Source organism: Eptatretus burgeri, chromosome 15, assembly GCF_056783735.1.
Source record: "Eptatretus burgeri isolate ZD-2024b chromosome 15, Ebu_testis_v1, whole genome shotgun sequence".
In the NCBI taxonomy this organism is placed as follows: Eukaryota; Metazoa; Chordata; class Myxini; order Myxiniformes; family Myxinidae; genus Eptatretus; species Eptatretus burgeri.
This window is the reverse complement of record NC_140975.1, coordinates 14244111-14266042: the sequence shown is the minus strand read 5'-3', so window position 1 is coordinate 14266042 and position 21932 is coordinate 14244111. Positions and strand designations below refer to the sequence as shown.

Genomic DNA, 21932 nt, shown 5'->3' with positions numbered 1-21932 from the left:
CCCATGCGCCCCACACACTTAAACCTTCCCATGCACCCCACACACTTAAACCTTCCCACGCACCCCACACACTCAAACCTTCCCACGCACCCCACACACTTAAACCTTCCCACGCACCCCACACACTTAAACCTCCCCATGCACCCCACACACTTAAACCTTCCCATGCACCCCACACACTTACACCTTCCCACGCACCCCACCCACTCACCTTCCCACGCACCCCACACACTCAAACCTTCCCACGCACCCCACACACTTAAACCTCCCCATGCACCCCACACACTTAAACCTTCCCATGCACCCCACACACTTAAACCTTCCCACACACCCCACACACTCAAACCTTCCCACGCACCCCACACACTTAAACCTTCCCATGCACCCCACACACTTAAACCTTCCCATGCACTCCACACACTAAAAACTTCACACGTACCCTACACACTTAAACCTTCCCATGCACCCCACACAATGAAAACTAACCCCCCACACACAAACCTTCCTCAGCACCCCACACTCACAAACCTTCCCTCACACACCACACACAAACCTTCCCATGCACCCCACATGATTAAACCTTCTCACGCACCCCTCAGACTCAAATCTTCCTGCACACCACATACACACAAAATCCTTCCCCCACACCTTGAAACTCAAACCTTCCCCCACACCCCACAAACACAATCCATCCCCCCCACCCCTCACACTCAAACTCGCACATTCTCCACCACCCCTTACCCTCCAACCATCTCCTACACCACACACATAGAAACCTTCCTCTGCATCACACACACACACTCACACTTTCGCCTGCATCACAAACACTCAAACCTTCTGCCACACCACACACTCAAACCTCCCCCTTCACCCCACCCTTCCACACAAAGCCTCACCTTGCCAACACAAAGCCTCCACTCGCCCCTATCTGACACCCTGCCAACACCTCCCCCCTATCTCTAACAATATTCCTCAAACATCTGAGGTCTCTGCTCTAACCTGACAGATCTCTCAATCCAGGCTGCTGCTGAAAAAGCAGACATCATGTGTTTCATATAATCCTTACTCCTCCTGGACGTCCGTGACTCCTTCGTGTCACTTCCCGGTTATTGTCTCCTCTGAATCGATAGGTCTGAACCTTGCCCCGGCAGTAGAGTTGCACTTTACATCAAGAGCTCAATTTCCCACTGTCCTTGTACTGATCTTACACCTCCCAACCCCCAGGAGTATCTCTGGCTGTGACTTCCCTTCTGCTCCAACCACTTGTTCATCTGTGTGTTGCACTGGCCTCGTAAAAGTGACATCCCAATCTATGTCCCTTTGTCAGACGTCATGGACAATCGTTTAACCACTCACCCCAACTCTCTTCCTCATATGTGGCGATTTCAATTGTCACAATGGAATGAGGCTGGATGTTGGTACCTCCCTCACTAGCCATGGCACTTCAGCGAAGGACTTGACTCCATGGAATTGACTCAATCTGTGAACTTTCCAACCCGGATTTCTCCCATTGGCAAATCCTTCCTTCCGGACTTGGTGATGACAAATTTTCCAGCAAATGTCTCCTGCGCTTCCTCAACTCCAATTGGTTCATCTGATCATATGCTTGTCAAAGTCAACATCTATCTGGCTTTTCTCAGAGAGCTACCTCAATGTTGGTGAGTCTGGTATTTTATGCAGGCAGAATTGCAGGGACTGCAAGCAACCATCTCTCTTCAGGACTGGTCTCCCATATAGTCCAGGTCAATTTTCCAAAAATCAACTTTCCGAAGGCAAATGGTGTTAATTTATGCAATACAAGCTATTTAGGGGTATTGAGGGGTGCTGAACTCAAATCTGATGTATGCACAGCTCAAAAATGGCCGATAATGCCTTAAATTTGAGAAATCCAAGATGGCCGACAACAACGGGCTGAAATGTATTTATGTTCATATCTTTTTGACTAAACAAGGTAGAAACTTGAATGAAATGTGCTTTTGTAAGTTTTCATAAAAGGGGAATCCAATGCCATATTCATTTTTGATATAAAATGTGAAGAAACTGATTGAAGATGAATAATTCGTTGACCAGATAAGATCCACAAGCACCATCTCTCACCCTCCCCACCAGGAACACAGACCACCCATTTTTTAAAGCCCAGAGGCACTACGTATGATTTAAATGTTAGCAGGAAACATATAAGTGGGATGCAATACCCATTTTGGCTTAGCAAAGTAAGGTACCCCCAAATAACACTGACGCGCTTCGACGTAAACCAACATTTGACAAGCAATTTGTTTATTTGTTACACGAGAACAATGACAAGAATTTTTGATTTAATCTTGCATGAATTGCACGAGTTCATCATATAGTCTATATCAGTCAGAGTCTATATCATATATCATATAGTTAGAGCGTTATATACAGTCCTTCATTGTGTGTACAGGTAGATGTGCACACATGAACTTGTTCCCGGTCGTCATGACTGTTCCGGCAGTTGTCGCCAAGTTTCCTGCAGTTGCATGCCTCGATGCATTTCATGCGAATTTCCTGCAGCGTTGGCTGAGGCACCCCTTCGTACAACCACATGAGGTGATCTCCCTGCATGCTTTCGGGTAGGTGGCAGAGAGAGAGTAGCCGTGGCACGAACTGACCGTCCAGGTGCATCCATCCCATTTCGGTCACTGGAGGAAGAGCAGGATATGGTGAGTGTGCTTGGTTCCAGACACTTGCTTGATAGTGTGAATGCATGATGTAAAACTTTGCTGCATCTGAGGTTGGTGGCAGAGTCTCTTGTGCACGACCGATACAAAACAACTCGACTCGTGCTTTGTTGCATGTATCGACCTCGGGCACGCCATATATCTTACAGATGAATTTCTCTGTTGATATAGCTATGTTTTCGGTGAGAGGACCCTTGCCTCGGCCAATCAGATCAGTATGATGTTGCTGGAACACCTGCCAGGCTGTTTTCTTTCCGTGGAAACTGAACTGAGACACACTATCACAGCCGGTTACGGCATGGAAGGCAAGTAGTGTGTCCACTTGACCAGCAGATAGCAACATGCGAATTTCATGTACTGGGAAATACTTTGGAGCCTTCGACATCCCAGCTTTCATGTAGAGACATGTACATTCCATTCTGTCATAGTGTGCTAGAAGTCGAAGAAGCACGTCTGTATCACGTACTGATACAACTATCGTTTCCATATTAGCATGGATGCTGTGCAAAATCAGCCGGGTATCAGCTTCTTCGTGGTCAGCCCTCAGAGAGACTTCAAGATCTGGATCACACAGTGGTCGCTTCGGTGAACCCCCTTGCTACTACAACCACTGGTCCATCTCTCATGGTGTGTTCAATCAGATGGTTTGAAAGTAGTAAACCGAGATCTGCTTTATTTTCCTCGAGTGCCATGAAGCTAGACCAGTCTGATGGGAGAGGAACTGAAGGCTCGTTGTCTATTTGACGACGTACCGGTCAGTGGCGCTGCTTGCGTTTGGTCCTGGTAACTACTTTGATTGATTCTCCTTGATACCTGTCGAAGACTATGTCGATCCTCTGGTATTTAGCTCCCATCTTCAACACATTGTTAGCAAATGTGTTGGCATAGTCATTAAACGTTCCAATGTCAGGCGGCTTTCCAAGTGCCATCATGAGTGCTTGGCCATCAATGAGCAGGCAGCTGGGTTCATCGAGTGTAACATTTGCAGGAGTTTGGACTTGTTGCGTCAGTATGTTTGCTAACACAGACTTGTTGGTGGAATGTAGACTACCACTAGTTGTGGCCAAAGATAGTGGGATGATCATGAGTTCATGCTTGAGGATGTTTTCTGGGTTTACCTTGTGCCCTGCTCTATAAGCTGTTATGAGCCTTTGTAGAATGTTCTTGTCCACTTTGATAGTGGTTTGCTTGCCCTTGGAAAGTTGCACAACTTCGTACAAAGAGGCATATGTCTTGGCCTTATTCTTTTTAATGGGTGATTTCAGATCCAGGTGCTGGATCCTCCAGATCCAAATCTGGAGGTTCACACAGACGTTTGTTCACGAAGACTTTCATTTGCGCCTGTCCAAGGTGTTCTGCACTCAGCAGAGATTCTTGAATCACAGGCGTTACCACATCCTTGGTGGTTATGTTCTTCAATGTGTCACCGCCACTTTGAAATACGCCATGATGTATTAACGATACAACTATGCTGCCTTCATCAGAGTCGTCTTTCTTCATCCTACTTCTCATGCACTCATTGTGTGTACTCATCATCATCATCCATTGGCAGTCCCAGCATTGCTGTTGTCTGAGAAGCTATGACTGTTCTCAGATTATATGACAATGTCCATCTACTGAGTGTGGATGCTATTCTGGTGATACCTACTAATCCTCCACTCTTCTTTCCTGTAGCGTTTAGCCATTCCGTACTTTGGTCTGTCGAAACCTGATTGAAGCATCGATCAGTGCGTTTTATTACGAAGTTGCCTTCCTGGAACTCAACGGGGACTTCTGGTGGGAGAACCGACATCTCAGCCAGGTATACAGTACCCCATCTGGCGTAGTTTTCGTGATCGTACCTGAAGAAGAATGGCAGCATACGTTTGAACGCATATAGGTGGAAATCCCATGATCCATCACATTGCGCTCTTGTGAAGCAGAGTAGGATGCTGTCCATAGTCATATAGTCCCACCAGAATTCAGCATTCGGGTCATCAAATGCAAGAGCTGCCGGGTACTCTTTCATCAGGTCAGGTATGGGAGCATGTGCCAGAACAGCACGTCGCTGCGTCCACTTTCCGCCGGTACTCCAGGGGCCTCCGTCTGGCCATCCCCCAGGCAGATGCCAGGCCCATCCCCATCTCCTTGAGATGATGGTCAACCTGTTGCAACCATGAGGCACGTGGTCGACCCACTGGCCTCCTCCACTCATGAGACTCCCTCGCTGAGAGAATCCGGTGAGCAGGATCAGAGTCAGGAAAACGAGCCACATGTCCATACAGCCGCAACTGACGCTCACGGACTATGCAGGTAACAAATCTCATCCGAGTCTCTCTCAGCAACCGCTCGTTGGACACAAAATCCGACCAGCGATAGCCAAGGATTCTCTGAAGAGACCTGGTACCAAAGGAATTAAGTCTCCGTCTCAGATCCTTGGTCAGAGTCCAAGTCTCGCACCCATAGAGCAAGACTGGAAGTACCAAGGACCTGAAGACTCGGACTTTCGTCCTCCCGCACAGGTACCGGCAGCGCCACACCCCATGATCCAGTGAATCCATGACTCCCCAGGCCCGACCCAGACGTCTATTGACCTCTGACTCGCAGCCAGCAGAGACATGAATATCACTGCCAAGGTAAGTGAATCTCTCCACGACCTCAACATTCTCACCACAAACAGACACAGACAGGACAGCAGCATCCAAGATGTCACCGAAAGCCTGGATCTTAGTTTTGACCCAAGAAACCCGTAATCCCAACGGCTCCGACTCCTCATTCAGCACCTCGAGGGCCCCCAAGAGGATGTCTAAAGTCTCCGCAAAGATGACTGCATCATCTGCAAAGTCAAGGTCCGAGATCTTGACATTCCCAAATGACGCACCGCAACTTGATCTCTCCGACATCCTCCCTAGAATCCAGTCCATACAAGTGCTGAAAAGTGTGGGGGCAAGTACACATCCCTGACGGACTCCAGTAACAACTGGAAATAAGTCAGAGATGGTACCACCACACTTCACAGCACTCTCAGTACCAGAGTAGAGTTCAGACATCAGATCGATCAGTTTTGGTGGCACCCCACGAAGACCAAGAATCCTCCAGAGGACATCCCGATTCACTGAATCGAACGCTTTACAGAGATCAACATAGGCTGCAAGCAGCCCCTGCCAAAACTCTCGTCTGCGTTCGGTGAGGACACGAAGTGCAAGGATACGGTCAATCGTTGACCTCTTTGGTGTAAAGCCTGACTGCTCTGGACGCTGGTGCTCAAGCAGATGGTGGCGAACCCTATCGAGAATTATCCGAGCAAAGATCTTGCCCGGCACTGAGAGCAGCGTCACCCCTCGGTAGTTGTTGCAGTCTTGGCGATCACCCTTCCCTTTCCAGAGAGGGACAACAAGGCCCCTCTTCCAGTCAGTTGGGATGATGCCTGTGTTCCAGGCAGAGCACAAAACTGCATGCAACGACACGAGTGCAGCATTTCCACCAGCCTTGAGAAGTTCGGCATGGATGCCACAGATCCCTGGAGCTTTGCCCCGTTTCAACTGGTTCACCGCAGCCCGTGTTTCCACAAGCATGGGTGGACCACAGTTGATTGGAGGTTCAGCAACAGGGATTGTAACACCCTTGACGTCCAACTCGATAGTTGGGGGATCAGCCTGGTACAACCACTCAAAGTAACCGGCCCAGCGGGCCTTCACTTCAGACTCCTCTGTCAAGAGCCTACCACTCTCTGCTCGAACTGTAGTGCTCCGAGGGATGGGCTTGGATGAACGTAATGCGCGAATTCCCCTGTAAGCGGGACGAGAATCACCTGTCCACAGGTGATGCTCTACCCCCTCACAGATTCCTCGCACATAGGCCTCCTTGTCCAACCTCAGTGCACGTACAGTTTTACGCCTCAGCTCCCTGAACAGCTCAGCTCTGCCATTCAGCCTGGCCCTGCGACTCTGGTCAATGGTATCCAGTGTCCCTTGAGAGACAAAATTCTTCTTTGCCCTGTGGTGAGCTCCAAGGCATCCACCGGCAACATCAAGGACGGTGGTCTTGAAGGCGCTCCACAACTCTTCAGGACCCCCCAAAGCACCCAGACCCCCCCCAAAGCACCCAGACCCACCAAGTGTCCACTCAGCCTGTTCGCAAACTCCTCAGCTACTCTTTCATCCCTGAGCTTGGCAACATCCAGCCTCGGCTGGGATGGTACCATTCTCCAGGATTTAAGGTGCAGCTTTAGAGTTGCTACAACAAGCCTGTGGTCAGTATTGAGGAACTGAGCACTCCGGTAGACCCTGCAGTTCTGGATCATCCTCCAACGACCGTCAATGAGGACATGGTCAATCTTCTTTGCCACACCGCCAGCGTTGGAATACCAAGTCCAGCGATGAGCTTGTGGGCGCTGAAACCATGAACCAGCCACCCTAAGTCCATGACTTCTTGCAAAGTCAAGGAACTTAGTGCCATTCTGGTTCATAGTTCCTGACCCATGGGGACCAACACACACCTCATAACCATCACTATCAGTTCCAGTCGATGCATTGAAATCCCCCAAGACTAGAAGTGTATCTCGTCTGGGGCACTGATCAACCACAGACTCGAGTGTGGCGTAGAATGCATCCTTCACGGTGAGATCACTCGCCTCAGTCGGAGCATAAACAGAGACCAGGGAAATGACACCGAAGGAGTGACGAATCCTTAATCTCATAATACGCTCGTTGACCGGTGTTACCTCAATTATCATTGGGGTCAGCTTATTGGACACAGCTACAGCAACTCCTTGGGTATGGTAACCATCAGAGCGACCAGACCAATAGTAGGTGTAACCACCCACCATTATCTCGCCGCAATCCGGTCTCCGAACCTCAGAGAGACCTGCAATCCCGATGTCCAAACGCTTGAGCTCAGATGATAACAGAGACAGGTGATCATCCTCTCTTCGGGATAGGACATTCCAGGCACCCACCCGAAGGGACCGCCTCAGGTTAACCCAAGGAGACCGCCGTCTGGTGGACGACACCTCAGCACCACTCCGACACACTCTCCCGCAATCTCACCCAGGGATGTTACCCCGTGGTTTCCCTCCTATCAAAGATTGGGGGTCCCGAAGGCTTTGCCCCAATCCCGTCATCTGGTGAGCTGCCCTGCGAAGGGAAGCTGCACAGGAGGTACTCCCACGGAGTGGGTTTTCAGATTTTTTTGCGTTTTTGCATTTTGCGGAATGAAGGGTTTTACGGTGGCCGGAGGGCAAATCCTGCCACCAACCTCCTAATAAGAAGTGACCCAACTGCAGGAGGACGTCCGCAGACACAGTTGGGCACTAGATATGGATGGCCGTTGGCTCACAAGGAGCTCCTCCGCCCTTTGACAGGTTTTGTTTTTAATCCTGCTGGGTGTCCATATCCAAACACCCTCCTCACCAGAAAACCTGGTGGGGGAGACGGTTTAGTCGCCGACAACCCGACCATGGAACAGGTTAGTACAGGTTTACATGGTACCTGTAGCAGGTCACAGATCGAACCTGACCTGACACGTATCTTTCATGGGCTGCTGAAATCTGTCGGTAGTCAGTTTGTCGACCATCTGTGCAATGTAATTGGCGTCTAGCTAACAGCTAACGGCTTAGCAAACAGGAAGTGGACGGTCCACAGGGTGCCTGTGGGGTTGTGAGCCCTCACATATTATTATTATTATTATATATTATATTATTCGTATTTGGATTATATTATATTGGATATATCTTCAATGAGAAAAAACTGCAAACTGAGTAAATTATTCCTGGACACGTAGGATCAACCTGCTTGTGGATCTTATCTGGTCGACGAATTATTCATCTTCAATCAGTCTCTTCACATTTTATATCAAAACTGAATATGGCATTGGATGCCCCTTTTATGAAAACATACAAAAGCACATTTCATTCAAGTTTCTACCTTGTTTAGTCAAAAAGATATGAACATAAATACATTTCAGCCCGTCGTTGTTGGCCATCTTGGATTTCTCAATCTTAAGGCATTATCGGCCATTTTTGAGCTGTGCATACATCAGATTTGAGTTCAGCACCCCTCAATACCCCGAAATAGCTTGTATTGCATAAATTAACACCATTTGCCTTCAGCACCTTAAATAGACACATTTTCACAGATTTTGCCTCGTCTAATATCTACTGCCCCTGATGTTAACTCAGCCTGGAAATTCTTCCACAGAAACCTACTCTCTCTCACATACAGATTCATCCGATCTCGTCTTCAATTATCCTACCCTTCCTGCCCATGTTACACTGAATCCTGTGGTGAGGCATTTGCTCTGAAACAACTTGCCTTCACCTCATGGAAGGCAAATCTGACTGAAGGCAATCTCAGAAGGCAATCTGACAACAAGTGTGTGTCCACTCTCAGGAGAGCCAGAAAACAACATATGTCAAACCTCAAGAATGAATTTTCAAACTTGTCTCCCTCCTCTAAAACCTGCTGGCACCTTGCTTGATCGGTCTCTGGTGTGTGCTCCTCTTCTATCCATTCCTTCTGTTCAAATAGCACCACAGCCGACTCTGCTCATGAGAAGACCGAAAGCTTCATTTCTGTGTTTGCTTCCAAATCTTATGTCCCCCTTCCCTCACTTTCTGTACCCACCCTTTCTAGTCATAACTGAGAAGGTGGACAAGTTTCCATCAACCCTCAATTCTAACTCTGCCACTGGACTGGTTGGAATCGGCGCACATGTCCTCAAAACCTGCTCTGCTGCTCTTACACATCCTCTCTCTGCAATTTTCACCTTCTCATTTGTGCTAGGTCATCTTCAATCTGCCAGAAAATCTCCCAGCATCACTGCAATACCAATATAAAAGGTGCAAAAACTGTTCCCTTTAACTGCAGACCTATCGGCTTAGTTCCAATCATCAGCAAGGTCATGGAATCCATCATTGCGGTTGATAAGAAATCATGCTTTCTCCAAAAGCCTCATCTCAGATCATCAATTTGGTTTCACACCAGGCCACTCCACCTTGTACATGCTGCTTCTACTCTCTCAACAATGGACCGAGGCCCTCAATATCAGACATGACATCAGTGCCGTTTCTCTGGACATTCGTGCTTTTGGTACAGTCTGGAATCCTGCCTTGCTCTCCAAACTGTCTGCCTATGGCATCCAACACCAACTCCACACATGCTTCCTGACTTTGTCTACTCTCTTAGACAACGTGATGCACTCCACGGAATCCTTTCATCTGCTCTCCTTGTGAAGGCTGAGTGCCCCAAAGCAGTGTTCTGGGCCCAGCCCTATTCCTGATATTCATCAATGATATCTCTGACTCCCTGGAAAATCCTCTTTATCTATTTGCTGATGACTCCATCTTCTACCATGACATACCTCATCCTTCATCCAAATATCCAGTTTTCCTTCCTGAGTGTTCCCTTCTGTGTCTATATTGTTCACCCTATGCAGCCTCTCCTGCCACCTCCCTCCAATTCCTCTGTACATCCATTGTTTGTCCGCCTCCCTCTGTCTTGGTCTTTGGCTCTGCTGTTGGTCCCCCTCCCCCTCTCTCTCTCTCTCTCTCTCTCTCTCTCTCTCTCTCTCTCTCTCTCTCTCTCTCTCTCTCTCTCTCTCTCTCTCTCTCTCTCTCTCTCTCTCTCTCTCTCTCTGCTGTTCCTTGTGTGCTGATCCATTCAGTGTACTAGTACTAGCTCTTCCACGAGCCTTGACTATGTATACAAAATAAAATGATAATGCTAGTTTGTTCATTAAAGTTCTGACCTGTTTTGAGAACTCACCTGTATGATTATGAAACGTTTTCTGTGAAATTGTCTGTGATTAACTATGTTGTAAAATAATCAATCAGTCGACGATGAGAACATTTCGTGTTGATGTTTCTCGATTGACGTCATTATCTTCTTGCCACCTGTGTTTAGTTGGACACCATCCATCAAAACCAAGTTCCATTTCCAAACCATAACTGTTTCACCTGTAACTCACGAACTGTGAAAGAGATAATTTTTCACAAATTGGTTTTCTCTTCCAGGGTGAAACTGTCAGTTATCTTCTTTGGTCTTCAACTAATTTTATGCCTAATTATGGTGATTGTTATTACCACCATCACTCAGGATCACCCAGAACTTTAAAATGTCATTTTCACTGTTGAAGCCAAATCGACATTATTTATTTCACAAGGATTATATCATTATGCCAAGTGTTGGCTTCATGGTTAGGGCGTTGGGCTTGGGATCCTAGGATCCTGAGTTCAAATCCCACTTGGCTGTTAAATTAATACCAGGTGGGGTTGACTCTGCATGTCATCCTTCTGAGGTTTGCAAAATTAGTGCTAGCTTGCTGGTATACTGTGTTGGAGTGGTGACCCATCCAGAATTGTACCCAATAGCCAAGGGGACTGCTTAGGCAGCACCAACGCTCTGCACAGAGTATGGTCCCAATCTCCTCCTCCTGCTAACAACGTCATCCTGGAAATGTAACGTCCTGCATGTACTGTACGTTGTAATGCAACTTTGTGACTATAATTGAGAAATGTTAATTAAAAAATCTTTTAGACATGTTCACATTTCAATACTGATGTCATTTAACCATCATGTGCAGAAGTGAAGTTAATAATATGTTCATCATGTTGGAAACACATGGTAATGTTAACAGGTGTCGATATTGGTGAAGTGAAGTCTTAGTGAAGGTCAGATTCCTCGGTTCTTGGGTCCTAGGATGACAACGTTGATTGATGATAGGATTGGAGACTGGTTGATGTAAACCGGTTGATATGGCCGTGGCCAATTTATCGCATACATGGCAATACTCTTAATGGTTATGGTGGTGAGCTTATCTAGGGTCCTGAGTTCAAATCCCCCTCAGCTGTTGAATTAATACCATGTGGGGTTGACTGCCTGTCATCCTTCCGAGGTCAGCAAAATGAATGCCAGCTTGCTGGTATCCAGTATTGGCACGGTGACCTGTCCAGGATTGTTTTCAATAGCCAAGGATACTGCTTCGGCCACACCACTGCTTTGCAGAGTCTGTTTCTAATGGATGGATGGATTATCATTTTTATTTTGTCATCCTCCCTCCCGAACCCCGACCCCTCTGACCCCCTTTACAGCAGGGTTATTTTTCTGATAAAGTCTCATGCTTTGCTAGAAACACTCTGGGTGGGTTTCCATTGCCTTCCGAGCAGGGTGATGTGGAATTTGTCTCGGACACACAATGGTGGATTATCTTCAAAATGCCCCGTGAGATATTTGAAGTCCACAAGCGAATGATATTATGTTAGATTTTAAAAATATAGTGTATGACAATGTGAATTGTAATCATTTATCGATTTTGATTTGTGATTAACTGCTGTGATTTATTTCAGGAACTTCACCTCTGCAGGATACTGTAAGTACCATTCATTCCATAGTTACAGCACTGCTTCAGTTATTTTTTTATCACCCCTTCACACCGAAGGTGGACGAAAATTATGTTTTCATTCGTGTTTGTGTCTCTGCTTGATTTTGATTAGGATATCTCAAAAACTTGGTGACGGATTTGGCCGAAACTTTGTGGACGGTTTGGATGCTTGACAAGGACGAATTGTTTCGATTTTGGTGAACGTACGAATCCGGATACGAGAATGTTTTTTCTTTTATTTTTTCAAGTGATTCTGGACTTTTGTATTTTTTCAAGTGATTCTTCACCATAACACCAAAAACCATATTATTCAGTGCCTTCAGAAAGTATCCACACCCCTCGACTTTTGTCACATTTTGTTGTGTTACAGCCTGAATTTAAAATGGATTAAATTAAAAAATTTTGTCACCGATCTGCAAAAAAACCCCATAATGACAAAGTGAAAACAGGTTTTTGGCAAAAAAGTGGACATGTTTTTTGGAATTTTTATAAATTTAATGAAACTAGCAAATGCAACCCGTCGCTTCGCTGATGGAAATATTATTCGGGTGTGTGGGGTGTAGTAGGGGGGGGAGTAAGAAGGAGGGGAGGGAGGACAGGGTGAGGGGAGGGATTGAGTAGGTAGGGAGACCAAGAAGGGAAGGGGGAGCGGGGAAGGGTGGGGGAGTGAGGCGGGGTGAGGGAAGGGAAGGCAGGGTGAAAACGGGGGAAAGAAGTGTGAATGGAGGGGACGTGAAGGCAGCATGAGGGGAGGGCAAGATAAAGTAGTTTGAAGGGAGGGTCTGTCCGGATATAACCAGCATCTGGAAATAACCACCATCAGGACATAACCAAAGTCAAAACATGTATGGAGATAACCACTGTCTGGATATACAACCATCTGGATAGGTGCATAACCACCATTCAGGTACAATCAAAGACAGAGAGAGACAGAGAGAGGGAGAAAAGGGGAGGGGGAAGAGAGGGGGAGGGGGAAGAGAGAGAGGTGTGGGGGGAGGTGACACACAGAGGGAGAGGAGAGAGACGGGAATGGGGGGAGGGGCAGGGAAGAAGAGGGGAGGTGTGGGGATTCCAGCAGAGGTGAGGACCAGTCCAGTGACACACACTTTGATGAATCACCCTGCCTGTGAAACACCAGGATGACAGTTTATAGCTGGGTCGGGATTCAAATGCAGGTTAGACAGCTTTGGGTGAGTGTGAGTACCTATTGTCTATCCTGCCGTGATGTAAACAAAACATTTATTTTTATTTAGTTATTTGCGTTTAACTATGCTGATGTGACTGCAGAACAATGTGAGGCCATCACAGGTGAGAGGCCTCTGAATATTGTTCAAGTCAATCAACATACAGTATTCAGTGACAGTGTGAATATTGCAGAGCGCTCACCAAGTGGCTTAGGCACTCCAATAAAGCTGGTGACAAACAGTTCACTTGGTACATGATTTGCAATCACCAAACTGTCACATTAAACACACACCTCCCGGAGACACCCAAAATGTCAAATATGTCCGAATCAGACAAATGAACAGATTTTAGAAGTCGAAACTGCTGCTAAGTTCCATTCTGGAGCCTAAATTTTGTAATTCTGCTTAGTTAAAGAGATTCTCGAGGTTATGACATGTGCAGAAACGAAATAATGCCATGAATGCTGGCATCTCTCGGTGTTTTAAAAGCATTGCAGCTATCTAGCGATTTGTAGCTACGATGAACAGGCATTCGATAACAAGAGTGAGAAAGTGAAAAAAAAAACTTTATAGTTGAGATATTGTTGTGGCCTGTTCCAAATCGAGGCATGCTTGAGCAGGCCAAAAATCAGGGTGGCTTCAGACCCCAGCGAGGTTACCTCGGATATGCCTTAAGACCCCAGAGAGCGAGGTGGCCAAGGATGTGCCTGATAAAGGATATAATTAAATAAGGCCATTAATTATCTTCAACAGAGGTGTTTTCATTAACCCAAACACTCAATTTTCACTCGCACTTACTTGTAGTTTTCTTTGTATGCATGCAAGGTTTCAGGCTGCTAGGTTTTTATGGTTTTGGAGTTATGGAGGAGACAGACATACTGACGCGCGCGCGCACACACACACACACACACACACACACACACACACACACACACACACACACACACACACACACACACACACACACACACACACGTACACACACACACACACACACACACACACACACACACACGTACACACACACACACACACACACACACACACACACGTACACACACACACACACACACACACTGACATTTATTAGTATTCATTGAAAATGAAATACAGAAATATATAACTTACATAAGTATTCAACAACCTTCATCAATACTTTGTCGAAGCACCTTTCGCAATGATTATAGCTTTGAGTTATTGCTGTATGCTTGGGGTCATTGTCCTGTTGGAATGCAAATCTTCGCCGCTGTCCAAGGTCTTTTGCACTCTGAAGCAGGTTCTTCTCTGGTATTTGGCTGTATTTGGCTCCATTTATTGGTCCCTCTATCCTTACAAGTCTCTCATTCCCTGCTGCTGAAAATAATCCCCATAGCATGATGCTGCCACCACTATGCTTCACAGTCGGGATGGTGTTTGATGGGTGATGAGCTGTGCTCAGTTTTTGCCTGATGTAGCGCTTTGCATTCAGGCCAAAGAGTTCAATTTTCATCTCATAAGAACACAGAATCTTTTGCTTCATGCTCTCAGAGTCTTTTCCGTGCCTTTTTCGCAGGAATGGCTTTCGGCTGGCCACCCCCACAAAGTCTAGATTTGTGAATTACTGCAGAGACTGTTGTCCTACCAGCAGGTTCTCCCATATTAGCCAAGTAACTGTGTAGTTCTATCAGAGTGGTTATTGGGTTCTTGGTCGGTCACCTCCCTGACCAAGGTCGTTATTGCCTGGTTGCTCAGTTTGGTTGGACAGCCAGGTCTAGGAAGAGTCTGGTTAGTTCCATATTCTTTCCATATCCTAATGATGGAGTTCACTGTGCTCTTGGGAACTTTCAACACTCAATAAATTGTTTTATACCCTTCCCCAGATCTATGCCTCCTCACAATTCTTAGATTTTGGTTAAGGTCTGGATGCAAATCCAGCCTATAAATGGTATGCAAAATGTAAACTGTTCAGTCTGGCAGAGGTACACGATCCACTAAGTGCCATTCTCATTACCCTCTCCAAAGGAGATGATATTGCATTTGGGTCTGTTTGTCTGTCTCTGTCTCTTTGTGTGTTTGTCCACTCAGAATGTGCTAATGTAGACCACAAACGCCATCTCATGGTAGCCAGTAGTACACATTCTCTTTTTCAACCGAGTACATCGATAAAGTATGTACAATTGCAATGTGAGTACATCTATAAAGTATGTACAATTAGAATATGAGTACATCTAAAAAATATGTACAATTTGAATGCGATCACGTCTATAAAATGCATGTGATTAAACTACACCAAACAAGTCTGGACAGGGATTTGCAGTCTTTGATTGCTCATTACCTCCGCCACCAAAGGTGAAGGAGGTTGTTTTCACCCTCTTTCTGCCTGTCTGTCTGTCTGTCTGTGTACAGGATATCTCAAAAAAGTTGTGGACAGATCTGGATGAAATTTTTTGGACAGTTTCTTTTTGGACAGGACAGGTGTGATATGGACAAACTGATTAGATTTTGGTGAAGATCCGGATCTGGATCCGACTACTAGAATTTTATTAAGTGATTCTTCACCATTGAGAGATAGGGCTAAAAACTGTATAGTACTGGATAGCATGATATTTCAAAAATGTATTGGTCCCAATATGTTCTCCTGGATCAGGCATTACATGGCGAGGTATGTGCTCAACCAAGTGCCCTACTAGTTTCCATTGTTTTCAGTCAGTCTAGAGCATAACAGCATGAAATAAAGAACATTCAGATCATTTACTACTTTTAATATCATATTTATCCCTGTTTTTTTTTTTCAGAAGGAAGAAGGAGAGGTGACATATGCCACCCTAAGTGATATTAAGGCTGATTCTCCAGTGACAAAATCAGAAAACTGTGTTGATGCTTCCCAGGCTTCAGGGGAAGAAAACTGTGTCTACGCTGTGGTTCAAAAGTAGAAATCTTAACTTACATCATTGACAGATGAGCAATTCGACATTTGCCCATCGAAAGCTTTGCAGTGCCACCATCTTTGCTTCATTCTGCGATATTGGGCTATAGATATGGGCTTCATTGGGCTATAGATAATATATGGCATGATATCTCAAAAAGTTTTGTACGGATTCCAGCAAAACTTGGTGGACAGGTTGGATGTATGACAAGGAAGAACTGATTCGTTTTTGGTGAGGATCTGGATCCAGATACGACAATAAAAAAAAAATAATTCCAAGTGATTCTTCACTATTGAGTGATGGGGGCCAAAAACAATATGGAGCACAATATATCAAAAAGTTATGCATGAGTTATTATAACATTACCAAGTGAATGAGTTGTGCCTGTGACAAGAACATGCCAATTCAATTTTGGTTCAGGTCTGGATCCGGCCTATCAGTGGGATACAAAACATAAACTGTTCAGCCTGGCTCTACCGAGTGCCCTTATAATTAAATTGACCTGCTTTCCTCTTCCAATCCAGGATTCAGAATTGAGGGGATTAATGAAAATAATATTTAATTCTCATTTCTTAAATCTCTGTGCATAGTTTTGATGTATGGGTGTTCTTCCACAAACTTAATGTGGGAACATGAATATGACTTCTCGGTCATGCGTTGTCATTCATTGGATTCAGCATGCGTCCAAACATTAATAATGACCAGTTTTTTGAATTTGTTAATTCTCAAACTACATGAAATAATTTGATTTATGAATGAGAGCATATCCTGAATGTTGCTGGAGAACTTCACAAAGTTTACTTACATGCAAGTGGCAAGGTTCAACATTTATTTTTTGTGACGAGTAGTTGTTTTCACCTTTTGTAACCTCCGAACAATAAGAGCATAAGTTGCCTTCATTGGAATTATAGTTTCTCGACTTTTGAGAAATCATTTACTGTAAAATAATTGATTTACTGTTAACTCTGTCATGAAATGTGGCTCAAAATCTAGTTCCATTTATCTCTACTCTAAGATCCATTCCAATCAGATCCCAAACTAGAACTGTGAGCATATTGAAAGGATTCCAGGCTCGGTCGGTACTTTTAGTGTTGTTGATACAAATAAAGTTATATTTAGACATCAATTATTGCCATGGTCGTGGGAACAAAATCATATGTTTGAAGTTTTGTATTGATCGGTTAAACTGTTGAGGAGAAGACAATGAAAATTTTTTTCCCTTCAATCCAATATGGCTGTCAAACCATGTGACTGATGATATGTCATCAAAGTCAACAAACTTTCCGCATGCAAAGTCAACCATATCTGTAAGGTTTCATATCGATCGGTTAAAAGGTTTCGAAGAAGAAGATGATATTTAAAGTTTTCTTTTCAATCCAATATGGCTGCCAAACCATGTGTCTGATGATGTCATTGTTTTTCATTTTTATTCCACATGTGTGTGCGTTCATATGTTTGAAGTTTCGCATGGATCGGTTAAGTGGTTTCAGAGAGGGAGATTTTTGAAGTTTTTCTTTCAACCCAATATGGCTGCCAAGCCACATGACTGATGACATCATCACTGTCAATAAACTTTCCTCTTGGGTAGTCAATCATACCTGTAAAGTTTATTTTCGACAAGTTAATTGGTTTTGAAGAAGGTTTATAAAGTTTTCTTTTTAATTCAAATATGGCTGCCAAACCACATATCTTGTGATGCCATACATTTCAACACTTTTTTGACATGGGTATGCGATCATACTGCATATTTCAAGTTTCGTCTCAATTGGATAGGCGGTTTCGGAGAAGATTCTTTAAATTTTATTTGAAAATCCAATATTGCCACCAAACGATGGGACCAATGACGTTTTTTTCCACAAACTTATATCCTCATTGTTTCACAAACTTATATCCTCATTTGTATAAATTTTTCCATTGATTGCTTTCAGGGAAGAAGATTTTTGAAGTTTTTCTTTAAATCCAATATGGCTGCCAAACCACATGACTCATGACATCATCATTCTCAAAAAATAAAAATTCCACATATGTCGTGGATCATATTTATAAAATTTGTATCAATCGGTCAAGCACTTTCAGAGAAGAAGATGTTTTAAGTTTATGACATCAGGCATTGGCAGCCAAAGTAAGTCAAAACTGCAAAAACAAAATTCCTCAAGTATAGTTTACGTAGGCATCAAAAATGTGTCAAAGTTTTGTAGAGCTAGCGAAAACAGTTTTCTTGGAATTGTCTCCACAACATTTGCCTGTAATAAAAATATTAATCCTTACAAGAACAATAAGATTGCAATGGAAAATCCACTTGAAGCTGAATAAAGTCAAAAACATCATTTCCTCTTTTCGTGTGTAGCACATCCATCCATCTCACAGATATCCATCATCAGCATTCAGGGAAATGAAATTCCCTCTGATCTCTCCTGGAAGCCCCATGTTGTAGCTTTTGCCTGAAAGGCTTCTTTGAAATTAGAATTTCTCTTCTGAGCCATAAATACCAGTTATTCCTCATTGTTGACTCCAAATCTCAAGTTTACCCCTTGATGGAATATTTCTCACAAACTTGGACCATTTGTGCTGTGTATTCTTAATGGAGTACAGGTTAAGGAAATTTGACTTGCTTGTGAAGCCCATGTGATGTCAGCCCTCATCTCCTAACCTAGAGTAGAGCAGTTTTCTTTCTATTCCTCTTCTACTGTCACTGCCATGGCATTGTTCTACAGAATTTTCAGTTACAGTTATAGTTTCCATCATACTTCCACGTTCTACTCACCTGGCTTCAGTTAACCATTCTTATTATGTGACCCTACATTCATACAGAACCAATAAATGTTCTTCGTCTTTCCTTTACTTATACTATAATAGTCTGTCTTCAACTGCCTCTCTCTGCCTTCCCAACAACCTACAACCTTCAGCAGTTCAAGGACTGAATCAATTTTTAAATTCTCTTTTTTTATAACCTTTCTTCGGTCTTGTCTTTTACTTCTTTATTGAAGGAGGTTATCCTGAATGACTGTGGATGTCACATTTTCCTGTACATATTCACATTAAAATTAGCGATGTAAAGGAAAAACAACTTGTAAAAAACAGTAAAAACCAAAACTGCACTCGGTAGATTGCATACCTCCGCCAGGCTGAACAGTTTACATTTTGTATTGCACTGATAGGCTGGATCAGAACCAAAATCTAATCGGCTTGTTCTTGTCACCTAACAGACTCATCCCCCTCACTCTGTTGTAACTTGTCCACAACTTTTTGAGATATCATGCTGCACAGTTTTTGTTGACCCTATCTCTCAATGGAGGTGAAGAATCATTTGAATTTTTTTTTTAACTTCTCATACTCGTATCTTCACCAAAATCGATTTAATTTGTCCTTCTCACACACCCAACCTGACCACCAAGATACATCTGAATTCATCAGCAACCTTTTGAGACATCGTGCTTTATATATTATTTTGACCCTATCTCTCCATGGTGAAGAATCACTTATAATGTCTCAAAATTATTACATCCAGATCTTCACCAAAATCTAATCACTGCATCCTGTCCCACACCCAACCTGTCCACCAAATTTAGTCCGAATCCTTCCATAACTTTGTGAGATATCCTGCTCACAGACAAACACACACACACACAGACAGACAAGGGTAAAAACATAACCTCCATCCACCTTTGGTGGTAGAGATAACTCGAGAGTTCATATAGCACATTACCCCATGCAGTGTTCAGGTATATAATTCAATTGAAATAAAATAATGATTTTAACCCTACATAGAACCGCTCGAAGACACCCTATAATGCATTTGTGGGTCTTTTTAGACTCGGGGCTATCTTTTTTTTGTTACGCGATAACCTTGTGATGAAAACGTTTTCATGCATGATTTTTCATAAATGCTGCGAGCGAAGGGAGATGAATGTTTCTGTGTGTTTTTTTTTCCATTCAGGATCGGAGGGGGGGGGGTGGTTATTTTGAAAAAAAACTTACCCCATCACATTGCCCAGAATCATTGTTTGGTTCACTATAACATTGTAATAATTTTTTTTTCGATGCAAGATCCTTCATATGTGCTTCAAATAAAGGGTATTACATATTCCTGTGTGTGTTTGGGGTTTTTTGGTTCAGGATTGGGAGAAATGATTTTTAAAATTTTAACTCGAGAATTAATTTGTGGGTCTTTTTAGACCCAGGCATAGTTTGGTTGTTTGGTACACTAACACTTTGCTATAAAAACGTTTTCATGCATGATTCTTCAAAAATGCTGTGAGGGAAGGGTGATGCATGGTCTGAATTTGTTGAAACTTGGCAAATATCACATGTCACAAAGGTTCTTGTATGTCACATGACCACTCAAGTCAGTTGCTCATACACATAAATCTTGTAAATATAGTCTAGCCCTTTAACTCAGTACAGCAAAATTACTAAAACCACGGGAGCTATGACATTTTACGTCTTTTTCTCCTTGTTAATTCATGCATGTTGTTTTTTCCCTTTATGACGTCCTTAACCTAGATAGGTGTACTCCTTGGTATACCCATCCAAACAGTATTGAAAAACAAAGGGGTACACTTTTCTCGAGATACAAACAGTACGTTTCTTGTTTGGAATGATTTTTTAACCTGGCTTGACAACCAGACAGGCAGACAGAGTAAAACAATTATCTCTCTCCTCTCTGCACATGTGTGATTGGGACAAATTCAGAGCCAAAGTTCTGCTGAATTGCAGGTTTGTTTTCTGATCCATGTTCAAAATATAAAATTCAATTTAAATGAACTTGATCCTCGATCATAAACTGACGTTTGCAGATGGATGGACAGACAGAGAGAAAAGTGTTCCAATTGCTTACCACTGCTTTCTTTTCACGTGGACGGGGTAAAAATGGTGTTTATTTATATAATTCGCTTAATTTACCAAATTATATTGTTACAGCCATGGCCCATTCCAGTTACCCGGTTTGAATTCATGTCAAAACATAGACCGCAAGTCCACAGCCCCATGCAAGTTCCCAGACATGTTTATCATGTTACAATACTCGTTGGGACCATGAAATTAACTGGGTGATGTGACGATAGGCGCTCGCGTCCTTTCTAATTTGGCCAAGCAACTGTGGATCCTGAGCACAGCCCAAGCTGGATTGAGCCGGCTGGTCGAACGACACTGAAATCACCTGGAATCACCAAATGAGGCCACCATAACAAGCAGAATTCAACTCCGTGACCAGGTATATTTATTTAACAAGTAAACAGCATGGGAAAATAACTACATGAAGCAATAACAAGAACCACCGTGTAATAAATAAATAAATACAAATTAATCAGTGAATAAACCCGTTAACCCTGAATGAATCATACCACCCTAAGTAAACCAAGTGTTATAGATTTCTCATTGGTTCTATCTTAAGGACTGTTCATTGCTGAGAGGTCACTTTCAAACCTGGAGGCAAGCCATGCTGGAGCCCTGGAACAGAGTTTGACGTGTTGACAGCTCTTTGTCACAATCTAGCATGAAAACTGCTCAGTGCTCCCTAACTCCATGGTGAAAGTCAGATCTCATTGTTCACCTCCAGTTTTTAAAGAACATCAGTCAGCTTACTCTGCCATGATAAAGGTAGCAAGATCCTCCTTCTATGTCACCCTGATAGATAATGGCTTCAACAACCCTAGGCATCTTTTCTCTACTGTAACCATCTCCTGAAGCCCTCTGATTCATCCCCGTTTGTACACACTACTGCGGATTGTAACTGTTTATGAGATTTTTTTAGAAAAAAAATTGCCGGAATCAGACAACAAACC

At 43.9% G+C, this 21932-nt stretch overlaps 1 protein-coding gene across 3 annotated transcripts in view; it reads left to right on the top strand.

Moving 5' to 3' along the window:
* LOC147011574 (hepatic and glial cell adhesion molecule-like) overlaps window positions 1-20239 on the top strand; it is a 35368-nt gene extending 15129 nt beyond the window's left edge. For all 3 annotated transcript variants that reach the window (XM_085857046.1, XM_085857045.1, XM_085857047.1), the window contains exons 5-6: window positions 12025-12047; window positions 16018-20239. In XM_085857046.1, the coding sequence (XP_085713172.1) occupies window positions 12025-12047; window positions 16018-16155 (161 nt within the window). In that variant the 3' untranslated portion in view covers window positions 16156-20239. The remainder of the gene's footprint in view (window positions 1-12024; window positions 12048-16017) is intronic.
* Window positions 20240-21932: the final 1693 nt, after the last annotated feature.